Genomic DNA, 22,582 nt, shown 5'->3' on the forward strand with positions numbered 1-22,582 from the left:
AAGCCAGTGGCAGTTGTGGTGGCTATGGCCCTCCTCACCACAGCTGTGCATCCCACCGTCACCGCTGCCTTCACAACAGGCACTGTTTATGCCCAGCTGAGACTGGAGAAAAAGATTTTCTGCATCAGCCCACAGAGGATTAATATTTGTGGGCAGATCAGCTCTGATAAAGTAAGGTGCTTCCTGGGGCACTGCAAGATGCTGGAGGCTACAAGGAACATAGGTTATTTCTTTTTCCACCACATCTAACCTGATCTAACCCCAAGGAAAAATCCTATACAGGTGCCTGTGCAACAGGGTCACACTGTGGGCAGGAGGGTCTCCTTACCCTGCCCGGATGCCAGGGAAGGACCTTTGGGGACACGCAGAGGAAAGGGGTTGGCAATAACAGAGTAACTAGATATCTATTTAAATTTAGACTGTCACATTGACAGACTGACTGGATCTGTGGTGTCACCCTTTCTGAGGGCAGCTGGTAAGAAAGGATTTTCTTTAACAAGGACTAATCTCTAGTGCGAATGTACTCCCCAGATTCTAGTTAGGAGGGAGGCAGTTGCATAGGATATGGAGACACAGCAAATAGCATGCGGCAAGAGATGTTCAGGTGTGTTTGAGGAGGCAGGGTGCAATGGGTGACCCTGCTTGGCTCCTTCTCCCACAGGAGCATTTGGGCACCTCTGTGGCAGGTGTAGCCATAAAAGTTGCTGCTAATTCAAGACAAACAGAAGTCAGCAGCAGTGCAAGTGATTTTAATTACCCTGAGGGGATTCAGAGAATATTCACAGAGCCTTTCAATTATGTCATTTGCAGCACAGTTCAATAAATACTCTTAATCGAGTCAACAAACCTTTCACCATTTAAATGTTAGGATAATGCTCCTTCTGTTGAAATTAGGTGTTATTGACTTAGGTGCCTGTTGAATCTCACCTACCTTCTGCAAATGCTGTGAAAATTCGGTGAGACCAGAGATCAGACCTGCAAAGTTGCTAAGGACTCACTCAAACCCGTTGCAGTCTCCATCTCAATTCTAAGACCAAAGACAGCTGAAATCCCCAAGAAATAACCACTATGTAAACATTAAATTTGACTGTATCCAGAACTATATAATTTAATTCATATTACTATAATACATTAACAGACTTCTGCTCTGCAGTGCCTGTTATGCTAAACTCAAAATATTAATCTTTTGCAGTGAGCAGGACAAACCACGCACCCCATATCTACTCATAGGTTTTCATTAGTAGTTGTTAATACATCAGATACTTCAGCACCACAGAGATAATCATGCCATAATGAATGAAAGGATGGGTTCATTGCGAGAAGAGAAAAATCACATTCCAAATTCTGTCCTTTGAGGAAGTGAGAAAATTACTATCTGATGCAAATTAATGAGGGGAAATTAATAAGTGTCAGCCAATTAAATAATCTTCCAGTGGGATGAAACTGCAGGCACACAGTACAATCTCTTCTTGGCCCTCTGCCAGTGCATCAGGGGGGCCACACTGAATAGGTGTACGTTGAATAGGCTCACGGAAAGGCAGGCAGCCTGTAGCAATGCCAGAGTGATTTCCACCAAGGTAGCCTTGCAGGTACTGTCTGCTCACAAAAGCAGCAGAACAACACTGGATTCATATATCAGAATAAATTCATGTAATAAATCATTTCTATGTATCAAAATGTAAAGCTCTCTGCACAGACATGTCCAGTCTACACCCAGCTGGGAATCAGTGCCGGTGGCTCACCAAAACACAAGGAGGAGCTATTGCTGTCTGCATTGATCTCATTAGTTTATTTGTATAATTACTCTTTCTTTAATGTTCACATTTTTAAACATATTATATGTAAGACTAGCTGTTGGCTAAGCCAAATACCGTGAGGCAATGACAGTAAAGGAATTCCATTCAACTTACAAAATATCCTATTTTATGTTTAATAAGATAAATGTTTGTTGGTTTAATGTGATGTTTAGCAGTTTCACGGTGTCTTTCAAGCATTAATTAATTAATAAGCCAATTATGAGTAGGCTGAGGAAAAGGTATAATTTACTGGAAACAGAACAGACTTTAATAGCCCAGAGGGACAACAGGTCCTGGATTCATTGTTCCTTTTTAATAGGACTGCGAGTTGTCGCACTGCTTGCTTCCAGATTCATTTCACTATGCCTGTGATAGTAACAGAGGATGCTAGTGGTGATCAAAGCTAAATAAAATCTATTTAAATTTCTCCTTAACACGCCAGCCTAAATGGTAATGGGCTGTATTGTGGTCTGGCAGACACAGCCTGCCAGCCAGCCAGCTTCTGAGAGGGAATCTGTGTGTTGGAAGAGAAGACTCAGAAATAGGTTCCGTGATGGAATTAGAGAGCCCTCATCCAGCCCAGTCTCACACTTTTTCCGTTTGTACTGCTGGACCAAGGAGGGAATAAGCCTCAAGGCTGTCCACAGAAAGAAATTGAGGCATGAATCTCTGACAGCATGCCTCTGTGTAAGTCAACAGGAGTCAACCAGCTTACCCTTTTTTAAGTAGAGGTGTGAGGGACAAGTATCTGGTGTCTGTGGCTATGCAGATGTAAAATCCACAGCTGGAAGTGAAGGTCAGGCACTTTGCGGCTCTTGTACGTCGCTCCCAGGCGTGCTGATAGTAGACTGACAATGCTAATCTGCCTTGAGGGTGCCTAGCACCAATTCAAGTAGTTGCATTCCCTTTCCATACTGCATTTTTACAAATCTCCTATGGTACATTACCAAACTTCTTTGAGATCCCTGCTACAAGTTGTTTCCTCTCCCATATTGTCTTCTTTGCTTTGTCTGATATCAAACACCAATTGACAAGCAGGACTCCCGTGCCTATGCCGACCTCTCTGAGTGTTTTACCACCTCAGTCAGATCACATCAAATTGTTCTCATGCCCATTGATTATTACGTACTTTTTGGCCTCCTGAATAAATCTGATCTGTTAATCAGAAGAATGCGTAGGACAGTGTGTTGCTTGCAGTAATTTGGCTCAGCTCTACTGAATGCAGTAGGGCAGCACTTCATGCACTAGCTGACTTGTGTCACTGTGTCACTCTTACAAGCAGTCCCACTAGCATGCTGCTTTTAATCAAATCTCAGAAAATCCCTGAGTTTCCACCAAGAACTCCTCTGCCCTGGGGATCTGTGTGCAAAACCGTGGTGAGCTGTCATTCACTGCTTCTTTTGGTTAAATATATTCAGAGACATCCACTGGACCTGCAAATGTTTGAAGGCACTTGCTGGGTAATGACTCACATCCTCTGCACGCATCCAAAGGACGGACAGCCCCAACCCAGCCCATGGGAATTTACTCACACAGTGAGCTCAAACACATGCCTGTAGGGGAAACTCCTTTGCAGTCCTGGTCACAACAGCTGGAATTTGTTCTGTTATTTGTTCTAATCTCATGACAGATCTGCAGCACTGCAGCTGTGTTTTGATAGTCCAGCAATCGTTTTCCTTGGGCTGCCTGCTTTTGCTCTCTTAATTTGATTTGGAAACATTGGAGCATAAGGAAGCAGAAGGGGAGTCTGGCGGCTGCCTGCTGGAAGCCAGTGATCAGACCACGCTGTTGGCCACATAGTGCAGAGACCACAAGTCAGCCAAGAAAACATAGAGGCAGATTTTAATGCTCTTATGCTGTTACCTCTGATTAGCAAAGGGACTGCCCTATAGAGAAACCAAAGCTGGAGCCTCCAGCTGAGTGAACAGCAAGTCTTGGTGGAACCTTCAGAGGAGGTGAGAGATTGAGCCTTAGGGCTGATCTGCAGAGATGGAGAGATGCATGAGTGGGAAGTAGGATGAGCCGAGGCATAAGAAGGAGAGAGGCTGCTCTTCTCCCTACCATATCCTAGCCCAGAGGAGTCCTGCGTCTCTACACCTTGTCATCTTTTCTTCTTCAGCCTTTTGCTCAAGAGAGATTAATCAATAAGTAAGTCAGATGGGAGCTCTTTCAGCAGCACTGTGGGAAGACATCAGGCTGGTGTTTGCTCCCGTGAAAGAGCAGGAAAGGAAACAGCAGAGCCACACAACAGCAGGAGGAGACTGTGAGGGTGAATGAGCCTTGGCAGCATGTGAAGTAATGGAGCTGGAGGGCTAAAAGCATCCAGTACTGAAAACTATTACCCTATTTCTGCACAGACCATCAGTGGGAGTCTTTTAAAAGCAGGAGACTAGAAGATAAAACCAGCAATATAAGGATAATTATTTCTCTTCCCTTGCATCATTGATACAGCATTAAATTTGTGTGGAACTTGAGTATAGAGAAACCACAAAATTTGAGGCAAGTTTTTACTCTCAAGTCAAAACACACAGGGCGATGTAGGCTTCTGGTAAGGACAAGGCTGCAGGGAGGCTGTCACTGATGATGGATAGGAACACCTACTAGATCATAACGAAATACTTCTGCAACTGAATGCTGACAGTAAGGGGGAAACACGCTCCCATGTGTTGCTGCATCGTATTTAACAGGCAGGTGCGAAGGCAAGAAGACCCCCACAAAGTAACAGAAATAAAGTTTTTTCTTGTACAGGAGGTAAAAGGTTCCAGCACAGCCTGAGCTGTGCTGACACCTGTCAGACCAGGGCCGAAGGCCATCAGTGTAAGTCCATTTCTTTCTGAGAATGAATATTCTATGTTTTCAACCCGCAGCAAGTGCAAACTCCTAGCACATGCACTATTCATTTACCTGGGCTAGCAGCTGCACAACGCCTTTTAACCACTCTTGGTACTGTACCGCATCTTCCCCAAAACATGCCCCCTGCCAGGAGCAGAGGACCAGAGAAGCAAATTCTAATTAATGTGGAGATGCTGCTCCTGAAGTGGCATCTAAAGCACTTCATGGGCCTAAAAGCCCCTTATTTCCAACTCTACTATTTGCACTAATGAAAGGTACAGACTTATCTTAGTCCTCACCCTGTAAACCTGCTGACAAAATGAAACTACCCAGTCAGTTTAAGTGAAAACTAAAGGAGAGAAACCATGTAGATGGAATAAATGTCTAAAGCATGGGTTCATCTACAGGATTAGGCAATGTGTGCAAAGATAAGGCATTACCTTGAGAAGCATGGACATGGGTCCATGTGTCCTGCTGGTCATTGTTGTGCAACCCTGCTACCCAATTTATTAATGGTTAGATGTTAAACCTCACCCCAAAGCACAGTGATGTTTGCTTCACCCTTACTCTTAAAAGGCCCCTTGGGAAACTCTGTGTTTTGACAGTTGAAAATTACTACTTTTGGAGGCCAAATGTCAACCCAGACAGATTCTTCCCGGTGGAAGGAATGTGTTCTGCCAGCAATACCAGGAAGACAGTGCTGTGGCAACAAGGAAATAAGTCTTGTTTCTAGGATTGCTCTGTTCCCATGGTAATGCCACTGCAACTCATCAAATTTCAGTTCCCAGGACTGCAGATCCAGGAGCAGTACATTAATTTGTAATTATTAAGAAAAAGGCTGGAACAAGGCCTGGAAAGCAAGTTAAATATAAAGAAAAACACTGAGGTTCCTCAGAAGTACTCTGAGAAGACAGAGTTGTGGAGACCATGGTTCCTAAACTTGTAACCAGTGATCTGATCCCAAAGCCAGAAGGCAGCAAAATTGAAACAGTCTCCTATTAATAATAAACCACCTTAGCAAGAAAGACTCAAATGCACTAAAGTTCAGAATGAATTTGCTTTGTGTAATCCATGACTCGGGTAACATCTTGCTTTCCTGACCTCTTCCAAGCTCCTTTGGAAGGAATAGCAATCCTACATCAACTCCCATTTTCTTTTGGGCTGCAAAGGATGGTTAATGCCTCACAGAATACCAGAGAGGAATAGTATGACCTGCACATGAAAGGAGGACCAAAAATAGCATCCAGCTATTGCAGACAACATGCTGGCATAGAATCAGGGCAAATTTACAGTGTTTGTTTGGACTTAATCCAAATCAGAGCTTATGTTTGGGCTGAAATCCTAGTAGAAGGATTTCTACTGGCCGCACTGCAACTGCTTGTGTATGATGCTTCCCACAAACAAGCCTCGAGCGTGTTAAATCTCATTAGTTAATTCATATTAAAAATAAGTTTGCATTGTTTGTTTGTAAGTTAAAGATGCACACAGCCCAACAGCTACTGAGATGCACAGCCTGAGGTTCAGTTGCTATAGATCCCTTTGCTGACTTGTATCATCTGAAGATATAATGCATAAATTATGTTGATATATCAAAATATCCAGAGCAGATGTAGGATCATGGTAATTGCATGTGTCACAGCAAGTCTGTGGTGCTGTAGAAGTCCTTAAATTTCCTCTAGATTTATTGGCCTGTAAATTCAGCATTGAGTTACGGGCCCAGCTTGCAAAGGCTTTAAATCTCAGCAATGGAAAACTTGCTGTGGACATGCAAATTACTGTTATTAAGGATAATTGGTATTAACATTGGAGCCAAGACTTCTGTCCTCTCTCTGCAAGCAAACATAGGCTTTTCTTTTTTGTATGTGAGCAATACTATAGGTTCGTACTCAAATTTGTCTGCAAAGTTGACACTCAGGTCACACTCACCGAATACTTCAAAAGGATGCAAGCAAACATAGCACCAGTGGTCTGTGGCTCTGTGGTTTGTCATTTCAGGTGACACTGGCATGAAAACAGGTGAAAATGGTTTTGAGGGACAATAGAAAGATTTAGTTTAGAACCATCTAAGACCTAATGATGCAAACCCCCAAACAAATCAACTTCAGCAAGAGAAATGTCTTCAAAATTATGTTCCACTTTCTCAGGTTTCTTAATAGCTCCTCTTATCCTGTCTTGATTGTTTCTATATTAATTTAGGCTTAATGAATGAGGTACCACATTGTAAAGCTGTGATTGCAGGATGTAGCGAGTACAAAATACTGCAAAGTTAAAAGGAACTCTTTGCTTTCAGAGTCAAGGGATTGACCAGAGAATTGAAATTTTATGATTTGGAACAATTCTCACATTAAGGCATAAATATAAATATTATTTCCTCAGTCACTCAACATGTATCCGGTAAGACTTAGGACAGAATTATGAAGTCAGTCATTTGACCTCTGCCTAGTAATTCATCTTATCAACCTGCACTTTAGAAAGTATAAAACAGCCACGTAGATCAATTATTTGAACAGTCAGTTACACGGCCTTGGTATAAACCCACTGACTTCTATGAAAGGCCACAGAGCTGTAAGTAAGGCTCTAAAACAGTTTAAAGGACAGGCATTTAGCCCTAGAAAAGCAATCAGCAAGGACGGAATATTCTATCCATTAAACGTTTTTCCTGTAAACAGTCCCAGCAAATTTCTTGAAGGACCTTAAGACATACACAAGCCAAGGTTTGCATTGGTCAGCGCCCTGGCCCATAAAGTGCTAAACCTGAGAAAGTATGTAGGTGTGAGCAACCTAGAGAGGCAAGGTGCACTGATGAGCCGCTGGTATCGCTACGGAGTGACTTTCCTACCTTCTTGTTACAACCTGCCCCAAACTGACCTGTCCTGAACCAAACCTTCCTCTTCTCTCCTGCCAAAGAAAGTCTGTTGGGAAGCTGTAACAAACCTTCCTCTCAGTAGATGCTGATTACACTGCTAATTGCCTGCTTTACTACTCCTCTTGCAAGGCTCACTGAGCTGAATTTCAGAATCTGTTATCAGAGAGTAATGAAAGCTGGTTATTGTGCTTCTCTACGACAATGGATTGGGACTGCAACAGAAATTGTGTGACATGCTGTGTAAGTTTTAGCCAGCCAGTTCCTGCAAATCCTTATCCCTCTGCATACACCTCTGCTGCATTACTCCTTCCTAGAGACAGCAAAGTAGCAGATCAGCAGCTTGGCTGAAGCTGCAGAAATATATTGTGCCTGCTGAACACTGCGTTTCTTGAACTTGTAGCAGTTGTGTTTCCCTGCAGAGCAAGTGTGTTTTCCACCTAGCACAGTTTTCCCATTGAACCACAGGGAGAGTCTCACTCTTTGTGCTGTCCTCAGGAAACAATACATTTGTCCTTGCTTCAAGAGAGAAGACAGTCTGGACTGGTGTTTCCAAGCCTTGTGGTAATGGAGGGGCAGCTGAAGCAGGAGACAAAGCCTGTGCTACAAGAGCTGGCTGCTGCCCAGATCAGGAGCATCGCAGTCACAGGTAAATCCCCCCATGCCCCTGATGTAGCTATGCTGGCTGCCGTGGGACACATAGGAGAAAGGTTCACTCTTCCAGCCTCCTCCATTGCACGTCCATGGTCTCTACCTGGGCTGCCACCACGCTATGGCAGAAGTGAGGAGCCTGCCTCTCCACTATCCTTGCAGGGAACAAGCTGCAGACAGCTGTCATCATTGCCAGGCATGTGGGTATGGTTCCACGGGCAGCAGAGTCATCCTTGTCAAAGCAAACAAACCAGACAGCTCCACTTCAGCTTCCATTGCCTGGCAATTGGCAGGAGACAGCAAAGCAAACACAGCTGCTCCCCACATAAGCACAGCCAGGGGTGGTTGCTTTTGGATGCCAGGGGAAATTAACAAAGCTTTTAATGTCTAATGAATGTCTGTTGTCCAGACTCCTTAGATCCGGACCCCTCTTGCTAAGGATTTGGAAGTAGCTTTGAGGAACAGAGGAAACCTGGGGGCTAGTTTGTGTCTGCCCCAGGGTATATGGAGGTGCGGTATGGACTAGGCACTTATTAGGGACAAATGTTAATACAGTGGGTCTTTGCTCATGTTGACATGCAAAATAACTCCACAAATAACTGGCCAGGCTCTGCAGTTGCAGAAGCTAATTCAATCATATTTGAAGTATGCAGAATTAATGCAATTACACATACCAGTCTGTGTGACTATTTGCTGGACCAAACTTCAGTGTCTAAACTAAAAGCCTGTGGCTAACAGGGATTAGTTAAGCATGGAAATATAGCTAGAAAATCAAGTACTGCCAGTTGTAAAGTTTTACAAAATGATGCTGCAGAAGGCTGTGTTCCTGATTGCCTGGTTGGAGGCTGATGAGGTGGAAGTGAATTGGCATGCTGTGACCTCAGTCTGAGAATGTATCCTGCCTTATTTCTAGGAGGTATGTGCTAATACTGAGGAAAAGATCACCTTTGAAGGAGAATCCTGCAACTACCCTTTTGCAATGAATGGAAAGTCCTGTCAGATTATTATAAAGCACTTCTACAGCTTGCCACCAAAAGTAAGTTCAGAGGAAACAAAGCACTTCCTTGCCTTCCATGTTTTAATAAGTGGCAGTGGAGTACCAGCAGAAAGATGTTTTTCGGTTGGTAGCTTTAGGGTTGTCACTTCACATTTTGACAACTCTGGGCAGCGTCTCACCATGCCTCAGGTTTAATCCCAGCAGTTTGCTTTCTGCACCTTCTAAGACCTAAAATGACAGGGGTGTCTGTGGTGCTTTGAGCAGCTGTGCAGTGGAGTTACTCCACAGACACCTTCTCAATTATATTTTAATTAGAAACTTCTACCCAATTCCCATGTGCCACTAACACAGGTGGCAATTGCCTCTGCTCAGCAGTGGCACTGGGAACTCGAAGTACCCACATTTAGCAGCAGAAATCTTCAACTCCTGTTGCTCAGTCCATAACAGAGATGGGTGTTATACTCTCTGGACAGATTTTTGGGCAGGAGAAACCTCAGGCTGAGCAGTGTTATTGCTGTTGTCATCAACCCTCTGTTCTGCACTTCGGAAACACATAACACCTTGTCGCTCTAACAGCTGCTGCAGAGCACATGGTAATTTCTGGCTTCCCAGTATAAGAAACCGAACTGGAACACACTGCCTCGAAGACTGTCAAAAGCCGCTGCCAAACTGCTACACAGGAAGCCACCAAAACCGCACTATTGCCTTTATCTCACTTTTCATCTATTGCCTTTTTAGAATAAAGATTTCTTTTTTTTTTTTTATGTACAGCATTTGACCTCAGTTGCATCTTAATCTTCGATCTGGAGGATTCCAAATTAAACCTTCCCAGCTTCAGTCTGGAACTTTACACCCAGCACCTCCTACGGAGCAGGCACAGCAGAAAATCAAGCAGGACTAATCTAATATTGGAGGAAATGCAAACCCTAAGGGTACCAATACCACAGTACGGTTTAAGAAGTGTGATGAGGTTTTACAAGTGTCACGGACACGGCAGGGAGGCCTAGTCCTGCCTTGGTGAAGCGCTGGAGGCACAAGTACATCCCCAAGAGAGCCTGTTGCTCTTTCTTGCAAATACTGGTGAACACAACTGTCCTTGCTAGGATGTCTCCTGGCCAGAAGTCTAGGCTTGTTGAAGGGTTTTCAGAAACTCAAGTAAGATTGTCTTTTGTTTTCTTTTTTTTTTTTGAATCAAATCATCCTCGCTAGTGCTGCTCCAAGCCTGTCTTTCTGACCCTCCTTTCCTCCACACATCATCCCTGTTTTGTGGCGGCTTTCCTCCCAATTCCCCTACAAAAATCCCTCTGCATGGCCCTTGCCCAGATTTAGCCACTGCTTTTCTCTCGTCAGTACAGAAAGCAGCACTAAATGAAGATGAGATAAAAATACAGAGGCAGACTCCCCCATATAAAAACAGCCCCCACCTGCAGCAACTCCTGGGTGGTGTCTGGTGCTGCTCTGTTTTAGCAAGGCTGAAAACAACCTGATGCAGTTGGGAATTTAACCCCAAAAGTGCTTCTTCAGATCCCCCAAAGGAATTCTTTCTCCCTCAAACAGGACTCACTCTAACTATAGCTATTGCTTGCAAAGCATAAACAAAATATGATACCTTTCCGAAAAAGAAACCATTACTGGTTATGAGGTGCTTCCTCTGGGGATGAAGTTCCCTGCCCTCTCAGAGGGACCTCACGTGTGGTAGTTTGGGAGCTGCTGAAGTATTTCAGCAATTCCTGTATCTTTGGGCATACAAAGACAGTTGGGAAGAAAATGTTGTTAAAAGCCAAGACGCAGCTGCAGAAGCTGCTGCAAACATGTACACCCTGCTTCCTTTAAATACTGTGGGATACTAGGAGCTCATCTCCGGTTCTTGTTATATTTCCCCTCTTTCAACCTAAAGAGTGCTGTGAGGGGAGGCTGCCCAACACTGCTTCTCACCAGCACTCCCTGAGTTAGCCTGTAGGTACACTTGGTCAGTGTGCTACTGTAAAATCCTACCTACACTTAGGGACAGGGGTTTTACTAACATAAACTACAATAGAGCATTACTGTTGGGTTTTTCCCCCTCCAGAAATAGAGGCAAGAGACTTTTTCTTACACAATTGTAAATTTGAGGGTCTTAGCCACAAAAACTATTATTATATTACCTGCTATATTATTATAATCTATTATAACCTATCTAGTAATTTATATACAAATGAATGATAGTATAATATGATAAGAAATATGTTGTCACAATATAATTTTATAATAATAAATTATCTTGCTTTGTAAAATTATCCATAGCCTACACCTGAGCCCTAAATTAGAGGTAACAAGGCCAGGGAGCTCGTAAGAGGGCAATGAAAGAAATACAAGCAGGAGATTGAAAGGAATAGAAAAGATAAGATTGTAATTTTAGTGCTTTTTAACAGGAGAGGTATACATAAATGCCAGTGTAGGAAACAGCATACAGGGTAGTTCAAAGGATTGCAGATATGTATAATGGGATTAAAAGAACAAAAGAAATATTTAAGCTCAAGGGAAAGGAAGGAATCTGGAAAATGAGATCAGCTGGGCCAGAGAATTGCAGAACATCAATTACAAAGAACCCATTGCTGTCCTGGCTGTTCCTATGGGCTGGGAGTACGCAACCTAATCTAAGTGGTCCAAAGGGCATCGGCATCTGCCTAATGAAGGGTGGAAAAACATTGGAATGCCACATTCAATTCTTGGGTGACCCACAAGTGCTATGAATTAGCAAGGGCTTCAGTGGGGCCTGGCCGACAACTGGCAAGCCTGGCTTGCTAGCGCTCATGGGCTGCATCAGGGCCAGGAGGCTGCTGCTGCTGGCGTGACGTTGCTCTGAAATAGCATCAGATGCTACAGTTCGTATCACCAAAGTTGACATCAGCTCTCAGTTGGTGCCACCTTTGTTTTTGTTTCAGCAACTGCAAATATTTGGGCATCACCAGTACTTGATACAAGGTGGCATGATTACCCTTTTGGTTTGCCTAACAGCTGGGGAAAGCCAGCTGTGCCTGTTTGAGAGTCTGAGTGCAAGGAGTTGACTTAATTTTCCAGTAAAAATTAAAAAGAGGAGTTGAGTTCTGCTGTCAGTAACATCATAACTATCAATGCTCAAGCAATTCCCAGGGCCCAAAGCATGGGACTTGGCTTATAGTCCTTTGTGAACATAGCTGCAGAAGTCTAGATGTAACCGATAGGGTTTGGGCATGAGACTCATCTGGAAAAGGATCAGTTGCTTTGGTGACTTTTAGTAGAGTTCAGACAGTGTAATTTCAGCTTCTGCTCTCCTGTGTGTTCCTGGCATGAGAACTAGTAGGGCTCTTAGACTCCACTGGAGATCCCCACCTGCAAGTGAGGATGATATTCCTTCTCTTGGTGTTCTCGTGAGGAGGGGATTCAGAACAGACTCAGATGGAAAATAGTGGAGATCAAAGCCATTCCTTACCTGCCTATTAGGGCCAGGCTTTGCAGCTTTCGCCTGTGATGAGGGGATGGGGCCCTGTGTGTGGATGCTGGCAGGCTGGGCTGCCATGAACTGCAGATGCTTCCATTTTCTTTCCAGTGAGCTTGACTAAGTCCATGGAAAGCTGACACCTTATCACACTCCTAGATAGCTCATGTCTCCTCTGTCACTGCTTTCCACCGTCCTCAAAGCGTGCTTTACTATAGTCATGCAAACCTATCTATCCTGGATTCCTTCAGGTGAAGCAGCAGCCCTGCCGGACAGAAGCAAGTCCCGCTTTTTGTCCCTGACCTCTAACTTGCAGATCATGTTGATGCTGTGTGCGGGGGACACTTCAGCCTCTCCATGACCTGCAGCTGGGCACATCACAGGACCTGAAACAGACAATTCACCTCCCCAAATGTGTGTGTACCCAGCAGAGTGTTGCCAAGACAAACTGAAGTTGCTGCAAGTGCCCCACAGAAATCTAAAGGGCCAGCCCAAGGGCTGACACGTGTTTTTCAAGTGTCTCTCTGAAGCATGCAGGGTGCTGCCCATCTGAAAATGTGGGATATGTGGAAGTGCCTGAGCCACGGAACTGTGGTGGGTGCCCGTCCCCAGGGCCTCACTCTACTGCCCTTTGCTGCACTCTCCCAGGGTCTGGCGCTGGGGTCAGGTTTTTCTGGAATCCATCTTGCCTTAAAAAACACCTGTGAGGTGGGAAGCTGGCTCATATCTGTATTGGTAAGAGGTAAAAAGTCTCTCTCCATATCCCAGAGCCAAATTGTATTATATATGCGTGGTATTATAGATATTAATAAGCGGCACATCATCACACAGAAATGTACCAGTCAGGCAGAGGTCCAGTGAGGTGTTTCAGTGGCGATGTTCTCAGATGCAAGGGCTCAGCTGGGGTCATTTTCCTGTGGCTGTGTCACAGGATGACTGTGCTGGAGGTGGTATGCGGGCAGCAGGGGCACACTGCTGCTATCTTCATAGCTGTGTCCCTTGAACACTGCTATCTTTGCCCACTTGAGAGCCAAGATTTTGGCACAAGCCAGCAAACAAAGTCCTCAGTTACAAAGAAATTGTGCTTTGGCCACTGTCTTCTAGCAACTGCATCGTTGTGGACTTTGCCTTTTCTAGGGGAAAAGTCCATCTATTCCAACCATGAGTGGACCTGGAGCAACGTGTGTTCCACAGACTCTTACCCTGCCCCAAAATAACTGTGGCAGCAGAGGCTGCTAAAGAACGGGTGCTGTGAATTTTTCTGTACCACACCAGTGACTGGCATGTAAAATAATTGTTGGTGTTTGCAAGGTCCTACTTCTCTATTTCAAAAAAGCTCTGTGAACACTGCTTCTGTTAGCTTTGTCCTTGAGATAAGAGGCAGCAGACTGAAAAAGAAGACTGCATCTTGTTTTGGAAAATATGTGCATTCCAGAAGATGATGTGTTATATCTAGTATAGAACTGTGTATTACTGAGAACACAGAGAGCATATAACGAGTAAGATATATTTGTTTTGAAGTACACACATCAAAAAGAGTTCCTCTGAGAGTCACCATCTTACCTTGCCTGACTTCACTTCTAGATATGAGAGAAAAGCCTGTGGTAATATGACTGTTAAAATCCTCTAACAATAACCCTTCTTTTTCTGTTAGAGTTCTGCAGAGATGATTTAGCCCTTCTAGCCATAGGTTGACTGATAGCTTCTTTGCAATTGCAGCTTTTTGCTCATGGATGAGAGGGCAGAACTTGTCTTAATCTCAGAAAAGTTTATTTTGTTAGTCATTTTATTAAAAGGCAGGCTCCAAAGGCATTTCACAGAATATTCATCACCTGCAGAAGACAGGTGAGACCAGAAAGAAACAGCCATGCAAGCAACCAGGCTGAATTGGGATGGAAGACTGCCTGCTGAGAAACGGGTACATGCTTCTCTGTTTTATCTCTGTTTGGGTACAGTCCCTAGGAGAAAGCAAATGACAATTCTCTTGGTTTTGCCACCCACTCAGCCCTGCCCTCTCTCCTCCTTGGCAATGAGAAGGTTGCCAGGAGAGCACTAGGAGCTGTTGACCCAACTTGCCTGCTAGTTTTAAGATAATCAGCTCCTGGTAATTTCCAGGAGTTTGGCACCTCCAGACATTTGTCATTTGCCATTGCTCTGTGGCCTCCTGCTCCTTTGAAGGCAGAGGATGCCAACCCAGACAAACTCTTCCTATGTAAGGCACAGATATAGCCAACCCTTGCGCCCTGTCAGTTACAGAAGCATGTAGCCCTCCCTGGAAGGGCAGCCCAAGAAAACAAGCAGAATCCTCTGCTGCCTGCATTCCAGGTGTAGGGCTGAGCACACGGAGAAGTGAGTCCAGGGGAAGGTATGCTGCTGTGGCTCACAGTAGAGGACTTTTGAGACAGTTTTCTGTGATTGTATAAGAATCATAATGTGCCAAGTCACTTGTGCAAGAAAAAATACTGTAAGTGGTGAGCTTTGCAACAGGCTACTGGGGAGTAGCTCCTCTAGTTTCAATTCTACAGCTCTTTTTTTAGGGAAAAACCAACCAACCAACCAACCAAACAAACAAAAGCATTTGACATGATGGCAGTTTTATGGTATTAGCATTTAGGGCTTCTGCCAGCAAATTTGCAGCATTTGGTCACCAACTCCCCTCCCTCTACAAATGCTTTTCTTTCTTGAGATGCATTTTCAGTTCTCCTGCCCCTACAGTATGCATTCTGCCTCCTCCTCTTCCCTGACACTGATGCTGTGTACAGTGGCATGCAGGTAACCTCAAAAGGAATGTGCATTTCCTTTTCGCGCCATATATTTTGCTAGCCCTTTACTTAACCATACAAAGCAGAAGCTACACCAATAGTCATCTCGGAAGTTAATTTGCTGATTTGACGCTGACAGGGAACCCTTTAAAATTCTCTAAAATCCTTGTGACAAGGGCTTGATTAATGAGGTATTCCTCCTCTCCTCTGAAGACTGGGTGGCATCGGGGAGGAATAAGTGCTTATAGCTTGCTGAGCTTTTCTGCCTAACAGAAAGCACAATGGGGCAGACAATTATAGTTTTGCATGTTGGAGAAGGCTTGCTGGCTGGAGAAGCCAGTGGACAGGGACTGTTGCTCCCCTCCCCTTGCTCCTGGAGCACCATGAGCTCACATGAGGCCAGGCTTCCTTGGCCCTCCTGGGTGCCAGCTAGGGCACAGTGCAGGCTGCTGCCTCTGGCTGTGCTGCTCAGTGTTGGGAATGGCCAAGCCCTGTGACATCCTCAGTCATCCTGCAAGGGGATGCATTCAGGTGGTGGCTTGTCGCTAGGGTGAGCATGCACAGAGGGAGTGGAACCGTGTGTTGTGCATCAGCTGCAGCTCCTCAGAACTATTTAGGCAGCAGATCCCACCCCAGGCATCTGATTGGCGTGTTTCAGCAATAGCTTAAGTAGCTGAGATGACCTAGTCAGCTCTGTGCCATTGGGAAATCTGGCATCAAACCCTCCAAGATCTCTGTGACAAGGAACTACTGGCACTTCTTACTGCCTCCTGAATGCTTGCCACTGGGAGAATATTAGTCATCCTCTCAAATCATTAGAAACAGATGCAAATCTTGGCAAGGCATTTAAACCTAATTGCTGTTCATGTCTTTTCCAACAGTTTCTTTGCACTCCTGTGATCTGAAGAGTTTGTCTCACTGATGCTCTTGGACATATTTTGCATATCTTGTTTTTATGGAGCTGAGTGCATTTCTTTATCACCTGTTCACTGGGGTGGACAGAAGCAGTGTCTGGCCAGGTCTTTCTATTTGCAGCCACACTGTCCTGCAGAAGCATAAAGCCTCAGGGTTTTGGCGGTCTTTTTTCATCATCCTCCCCCCCACCCCCCCCGCAAAGACTCAGTGTGTGTCAGTTAAATCCATCTTGTGCAGCCCCAGAGATTATTTAGACCATGTTTAAAGCCTTCAGAGAGGGAGTGAGCTTAGGTTCAGCTGCTTGGGAGGAGCCCACTGCCCTGGCTCGCGGGAGAACCGACCACAGCACAGCCCAGGTACTTGGCAGCGCTGTTAAAACCACCACTCTGCCTCATGTCCTACTGGCTTGTGCAGTTGGATGTTGCAGTAATGTCTAAGCCCTAAGGTGTTTTGTGGTTCAAGGCTGATGCCATCCAGCACCAGGTGTTGTCCCCCACAAGGAGCAACAGTGCCAAATCATCCCACAGCCCCAGGAAGGAAAAAATGCGCCTCCTGGTTATCCCCTTCAGCCAAACAGACTGAGATCAATGTTGTCCTGATATAACTGAGCAGAGCCTTCCTGGGGATGAGGATGGTGGCATCTGGCAGCTGTATTACTGATAGGAAAAGTGCACAGTTACCCACCCCCGTGGGGCCCAGGGGAGTTGCATGTGTAGCAAGCCATGGCTTTTGGCCCCAAGCAGCCCTCCCTCCCTGTGAAGGGCAGCAGCACTGACCCTGTACCATCACCCTGCACAACGTTACCTCATGGAACAAGCACCTCTGGCTGATGACGGCCTGGTTTGGGAACCAGTCGAAGAGCCAGCACTGAAAGTGGCAAAGGCTGCTGCAGAGGCATCCCAACTGGCCTCCCATAAACACAAAAGATGCAGCAAATAGCACGGACAAGATTAACCTTGCCTACGTACAGAGTGGACTAGGTGAGACCCTGCAGCCAAGCGCAGGGCTGTGCAGTGCTGGCAGCTTCCCCAGCTGGCACTGAAAAGCCTGGGGGTTTATCCTTCTACATGCGTGGGATTCAAATGTTTGAAATCTCTGCCCAAATCCATCCAGTCAGGGGCAGGCTGGGCCCGTGCTGGCTGGGCTCTGGAGCATAAGTAAAGACTATTCTCTTGGCTGCTGTCAAAATAACAGCCCTGACTCTACTCCATGGCAACAGCAGGATTCAGGCCTTGCCAATATCTCCTACAAAGGCTCAAAAATTCTGAATACAGTGAAGCTGTGTCTTCTGCTGCTTCATGTCACATATTCACTTCGTGTTTCAGCTACTGCTCTACCAAATCCTGTCAATGCACCCATCGGGCTTGATGGAAAGGCAGTCCAAAATAAGTGACCTGACCTTGACAGCACAGAAGAGCATGCCTACAATTGCAAAATCCTAAGTTTACTGAAATGCTACAGCTTCCAAGAACTAGAATAAAATTCTCCAGATGAAGTAATCCCAGTTTTCTTGCATCCCAGGGTGAATTACAGCTGTGAGAGGGTACACCCAGGTCGCCCTCACCAGTTCTTGCAGACAGTACAGGAAAGGTTAAAGCTCACACATTGCTGTAAGACCAGGCTGGGAAGGCTGATGAGGATATGCCCCACTTAAGCCTGCAAAGGCAGAGGACAGCACAGCTGCTGCAGACATGCACGCATGATGCTCCCAACCTCCAGTATGTGCTCTGCTCCTGCCAGGTCCTGGCCCAGGTTTGGTGTCACGTGGCAGAAACCAGGGCTAAAGTCTTGGCTTCTTGCTTTATCTAGGTCACGCCAAGAAGCAAGGGTTTTAGTGTGCTCTGGGGCACGGCTGCTAGATGCGTGCAAGAAGCTGAGCCCCCTCCACTTTCTCTTTCATTTTCAAATTGTTCTACCACCCACTTAGTTTAGCCATGAACGAACTTTCAATTACACTTGCAGGAAGCAAGAAAGGACTTTCAGATTCAGTTTTATTATAATAGTTTTCCCATATTAAATAGAAGAACTTTATTTAAATATAGTAAGAAAAGGCACTACAAAATAGGACCAGAAGTCTTGTCTCAGTTTTAAAATAACAAAGATAACTGATGTTTAAAAAAAGCTTCTGATCCAGTTATGTACATGTTAAGAGCAGACAAAAATAGCAAGCCTCTTACAGACAGCTTTTTTTGCTCTCATCTGTTCTTACAGTCCAGGCAGTTGCACATGGTGAAAGCAACACAGGATTTAATTTCTCATATGCAGTCTGCAAATAACATGGTTAACAACTCGCAAGCCAGATATTCCAAGTAAAATCTAATAAATCACAGTTTTCTTCTAAGACTAGTCACACAGCAGCTTGGTGGCAAGGAAATAGTAGAGCTCTGTATATTTGCAGATGGGGCACAGGTGCCGCACAGCTCATCCTCCAGGTACTTCACCCATGGCACTGCAGGGACCCTGGCTTTGCGTTCCTGCTGGTTGGAGGAAGATTGATCTTGTGGGGGGTGCTAAAAACTGCTTAAACTCAATTTCTGGTTGCTGAGGAGCCAATGCCCCAGTTTCAGGGGGTAAAGGCTCCTGGCTGCTCCTGCAATCCATGATGGTCTTCCTTTAAACCTCAGAGAGCCACAGAACGGTTTGGGTTGGAAGGGACCTTACAAATCACCTAGTAAGCTTGGTTGGGTCTGACACACTTAGAGGGCTAAAGAGGGAAATTTCAGTGGCACAGTGATCCCAACCTGGAACAGCTGTCAGAGAAAAGCTATCTGGCTTTTTTGTCAGACCCTCCCAGACTGGGAGTCTGCTGCTTCCACAAGGCATCACAGGAGCTAGAGAAAGGGACACATTCCAGGCAGGAAAAAACTAAGCAAAACACTATCATGCCAATAACAGAGCACTTATTTAAAACAGTAGGGTATACATCCTGTGAGACCTGCCCTTCCTTCCTGCCTCCTACACCCACAGGAGCAGCTCAGTTTAGGCATGGAAGGACAGGCTCTGAAACACAGCACACACCTTGTGCCTCCTTTCACAGGCCTGGGAACCTGGGGTTTTCCACCACAAGCACTCAGCTGGAGGACATGCAATAAACCCTCAGCAATACTTTTACATTACTATTGATTTAAAAAAAAAAAAAAGTAAAAATGTAAAGTTAAAATAGTTTATTAACAGAAAAAGCCCACAGGATGTGTGTGGAAAGCCTGTGCCAGCCCTCAGCACAGCACTGGGGGTGTGAGCAAGGAGAATTTGTTTGCAAGCGCTCCCAGACCACCATGAAAATCAACAGGCAATAAAATAAAAGCAGATGTGGCAAATAGGCTAGTGCTTCTCTCAGCAAGGGCAACTCGGTTGTTAGTAGGCCTCAGTGGCAGCTGTGGCCACAAGCTGTCCCGGGTACCTCCCAGCCAGGACTCCCTGCCCTGCTTCAAGCTCATTCCGTGGCCTGTCAGTTATGTTTCTCTCTGGATCTGCCCATGATGAAGCCCAAAAAGGAGAGAGCACCGGCAGCAACTACTGCAGCCCCCATGGCACCGACTGCTTTCCTGGCCTGCAAAGGGGAAGCAGAACAAGGAAACATGATGACTTGTTAGGGTATTTTTACCCCCAGGCAAGCTAATGAAGAGCAAGAAGAGATAATCAAGGCAATTAAATGAATGAGACACACCTGCCCCACAAGCAGAAGGGGTAACTCCCAGGCACTTTGCCTTGGGCTGTGGCATTTAGTAAGAGAGTGTTATCAGGGGGCAAACAGACCATAGTGAACCTCCTGGGTGCAGTCTCCAGTGAGGCCAAAGGCAGTGATAGTTTTGACCCCATGCCTGGCGCTTTGCTGTCCTAATACAGTTTGCGCGCTGTACGCAGGTCCAGGAACGTGCTGGAAGGCATGCAGGGGCTCACCCCATCTTACTCACCTGACTGGAGACCCCCTCGCCATAGCGGAGCATTGTCACAAAGTGCTCGCAGTTGCTGGCAAGCACGTCATAGGGCACCTCCTCGTCAATGTAGGATGCTGCACGCCGGATGATGTCCTCCACCGGGAGGGGAGTGTAGGAGCTGTCATACTTGTTGTTGATGCGGTAGGTGTCTTCTCCCACCACGTCCTTCAGGAGCTGCATCCTCACCCTGGCCTTTCTGCTGAACACTGACTTGGCGCTGCTCATCGTGCCCGGGGCCCCATCATCTGGGGAAGGCAGGGATGGGATGAGCCCCGCAAACTCTGTGACCCCTCCAAGGCCTCAGACGGTTTTCTGGCTGGCTCTTGGAAATGCCACCTACGCACCCAGGGTCCAACACCAGCCCAGGGGGGCAGGCAGGGCTCCCCGGTCACCCCAAAGCCCGCTCTGCGCCCCACCGGGCTGCGCCAGCCTTACCTACGGGCGTCACGTTGATGATGTACCCGTCCCCCAGGTAGAGGGCCCAGTGCTGGTAAGCTGGCCGCAAGATCTCGATCAGGTCCCCGGGCTGGGCATAACCACGCTCGTCCGCTCTGAACCTCCTGCTCGGCGCCATCTCCAGGCCGTGAGGTCAGGCCGTGCCCCTCCGGCCGGGCGGGTGCAGGGCGGGGAGCATCTGCGGGGCATCCTTAGGGGCTGGCACGGCCGTGCCGCGCGGGGAGCATCCTCGGGGGACGCCCGCCGCCGGGCCTGCCATCCCCACGAACGGGAAATCGCCGCCCCCCGCCGGGAGAGGCACAGCGGGCAGCGCCCGGCTCAGCCCCCACACCGCCCCCGGCGATCGCAGCTCCCGGGGGGCACCGGGGGAGCGGCGGCTGCCAGGCTCCGCAGCACCCCGGGAGCTCGACAGGGGCCACATCCCGCCCGCGGGTGCCCGCTCCCACCCCCGGAGCTCCCGCAGCCCCCCTCCGCTTCCCCCCCCCCCCCCCCCGCCGGAGCTCCGGCCTCCCCGCTCCCGCATCCCCTCTCCTATTCCCCCCCCGCTCCGCTCCCACCCCGGAGCTCCCGCATCCCCGTTCCCCACCCCGCTCACCCGCTGTGGCCGGTGCCGGGTGCGGGCGGTGCCGCGGGGCCGTGCCGGGCTCTGGCTCCTCCCGGGCGCCGGACGGCGAGGACCATTCCAGGCGGTGCCTGCGCGGTCACCGGGAGGCTGCCAAAGCCGCTGCTGGGTGGAAAAGCTCGTCCCGCCCCCGGAAAACCCCGGGAGGGAGCTCTGCCGTGCGGAGCCGGGGCTGCTGCCCTGCCGAGCCGAGGGGAGGGTGAGCATCCCTCACCGGGAACCTTTCGAGAGGGAAAGGGGATGCTGCTGTTTCACTTCTCTGCCGGTGGAGAGAAGCAAACAAGATGGAGCTCAGAGTGAATCCCCGGGGGATTGTTTTAGGGCAAAGGGATTTCTAGGGTGGTTTTTCATGCTGTGGCCCAGGAATCTCCTTCAGGACATCAGAGCCATCTCGTGATTGTGCCCGGCAAGAGTCCTCTGAGCTGAGGGTGAGGCAGCTGAGCGGGTACAGCTGTGCCCTTGGCCTTTGCCGGCACAGCGTGCTCAAAGGGAGGGCTCACTAGCGAAAGAGCTGTCTGCTGGGCAGGGTGAACTAAGCGGGGTGTGTAAAGCCCAGCTTTTCAAAGGTCAGCTGATGTAGAAGATCAGAGCAGTTGAAGATTTGTCATAGAATCGTAGAATGGTGCGGAAAGGGCCTTAAAGATGATCCAGTTCCAACCCCCTGCCACGGGCAAGGACACCTTCGGCTAGGTCAGGTTGCTCAAAACCTTGTCATCTTCCTGACTTGTGTTGTCATGCAATAGTTAATGGAGTGGAGCACTGGATTGGGATTCTGCTTCCTATATCGCCCCTGATCAAGTCTGAAGTGTTTGCAGAGATTTGCAGTGGAAAGCCAAGGCAATTTTTGTGGTATTGAAGAAAAGGAAGTGTATCCATGGAAACCCATAAGTCTGCTTTCTCTGGACATAGCTGGGCTCTGTTGCTTGGGAGAGTCTGGGCTGGGATCCTGAGGGGTAGGGACTGGGTGCCTGTGCTCAAATCAACTGCAACGGGAGGTGAGCATGGTCAGCACCGCTCAGCATTCGCAGAATCACGCTGTTAGCAAGTGGGTGAGGGCAATAGGAAGCTGCCGCTGAACAGGCAGGAAAGATGCTTTTATAATCATGGTGAAATTCCAGCATAAGGTTGACAGTTCATTTGTGCATGAGTAGTTCTCTCATGTTGATTCTTTTTCATTATGTAAAGAGGCTGAAAGCCTCTTTCCATTCTCATCCTCTCCAAAATAGCTGTTCTGTGTGTGTGGACAGCTGGCATGTTCTTGAATGGACCGGAATAAAATGCCTTTTATCTACC

General features: G+C 47.1%; 2 protein-coding genes across 3 annotated transcripts; one reads left to right on the forward strand and one right to left on the reverse strand.

Annotated features, from left to right (window-relative positions):
- The first annotated feature begins 24 nt into the window (after nucleotides 1-24).
- On the forward strand, nucleotides 25-10,037 carry LOC104063458 (probable cation-transporting ATPase 13A5). The gene is given in 11 exon segments (XM_054074533.1): nucleotides 25-171; nucleotides 3,113-3,256; nucleotides 4,545-4,617; nucleotides 5,740-5,895; nucleotides 7,298-7,350; nucleotides 7,353-7,422; nucleotides 8,018-8,140; nucleotides 8,305-8,352; nucleotides 8,355-8,462; nucleotides 9,051-9,178; nucleotides 9,911-10,037. Coding segments are annotated over 11 exon segments (1,074 nt in total). The 3' UTR covers nucleotides 9,935-10,037.
- Nucleotides 10,038-18,237: 8,200 nt separating this feature from the next.
- Nucleotides 18,238-21,419, reverse strand: PLAAT1 (phospholipase A and acyltransferase 1). Of its 2 annotated transcripts, none has more exons than XM_054074693.1 (4): nucleotides 21,263-21,419; nucleotides 20,647-20,845; nucleotides 20,188-20,456; nucleotides 18,238-18,747 (listed from the first exon to the last, which is right to left on the reverse strand). In XM_054074693.1, the coding sequence occupies exons 2-4, from the start codon at nucleotides 20,783-20,785 to the stop codon at nucleotides 18,598-18,600; spliced, it is 558 nt and encodes a 185-aa protein (XP_053930668.1). In that variant the 5' UTR covers nucleotides 20,786-20,845; nucleotides 21,263-21,419; the 3' UTR covers nucleotides 18,238-18,597. The 2 variants fall into 2 exon arrangements, with proteins under 2 accessions (XP_053930668.1, XP_053930669.1); XM_054074694.1 differs by lacking the exon at nucleotides 18,238-18,747 and adding an exon at nucleotides 19,423-19,823 and having other exon boundaries at nucleotides 21,263-21,418.
- Nucleotides 21,420-22,582: the final 1,163 nt, after the last annotated feature.

This window comes from Cuculus canorus, chromosome 9 (assembly GCF_017976375.1).
Source record: "Cuculus canorus isolate bCucCan1 chromosome 9, bCucCan1.pri, whole genome shotgun sequence".
NCBI classification, from domain to species: domain Eukaryota; kingdom Metazoa; phylum Chordata; class Aves; order Cuculiformes; family Cuculidae; genus Cuculus; species Cuculus canorus.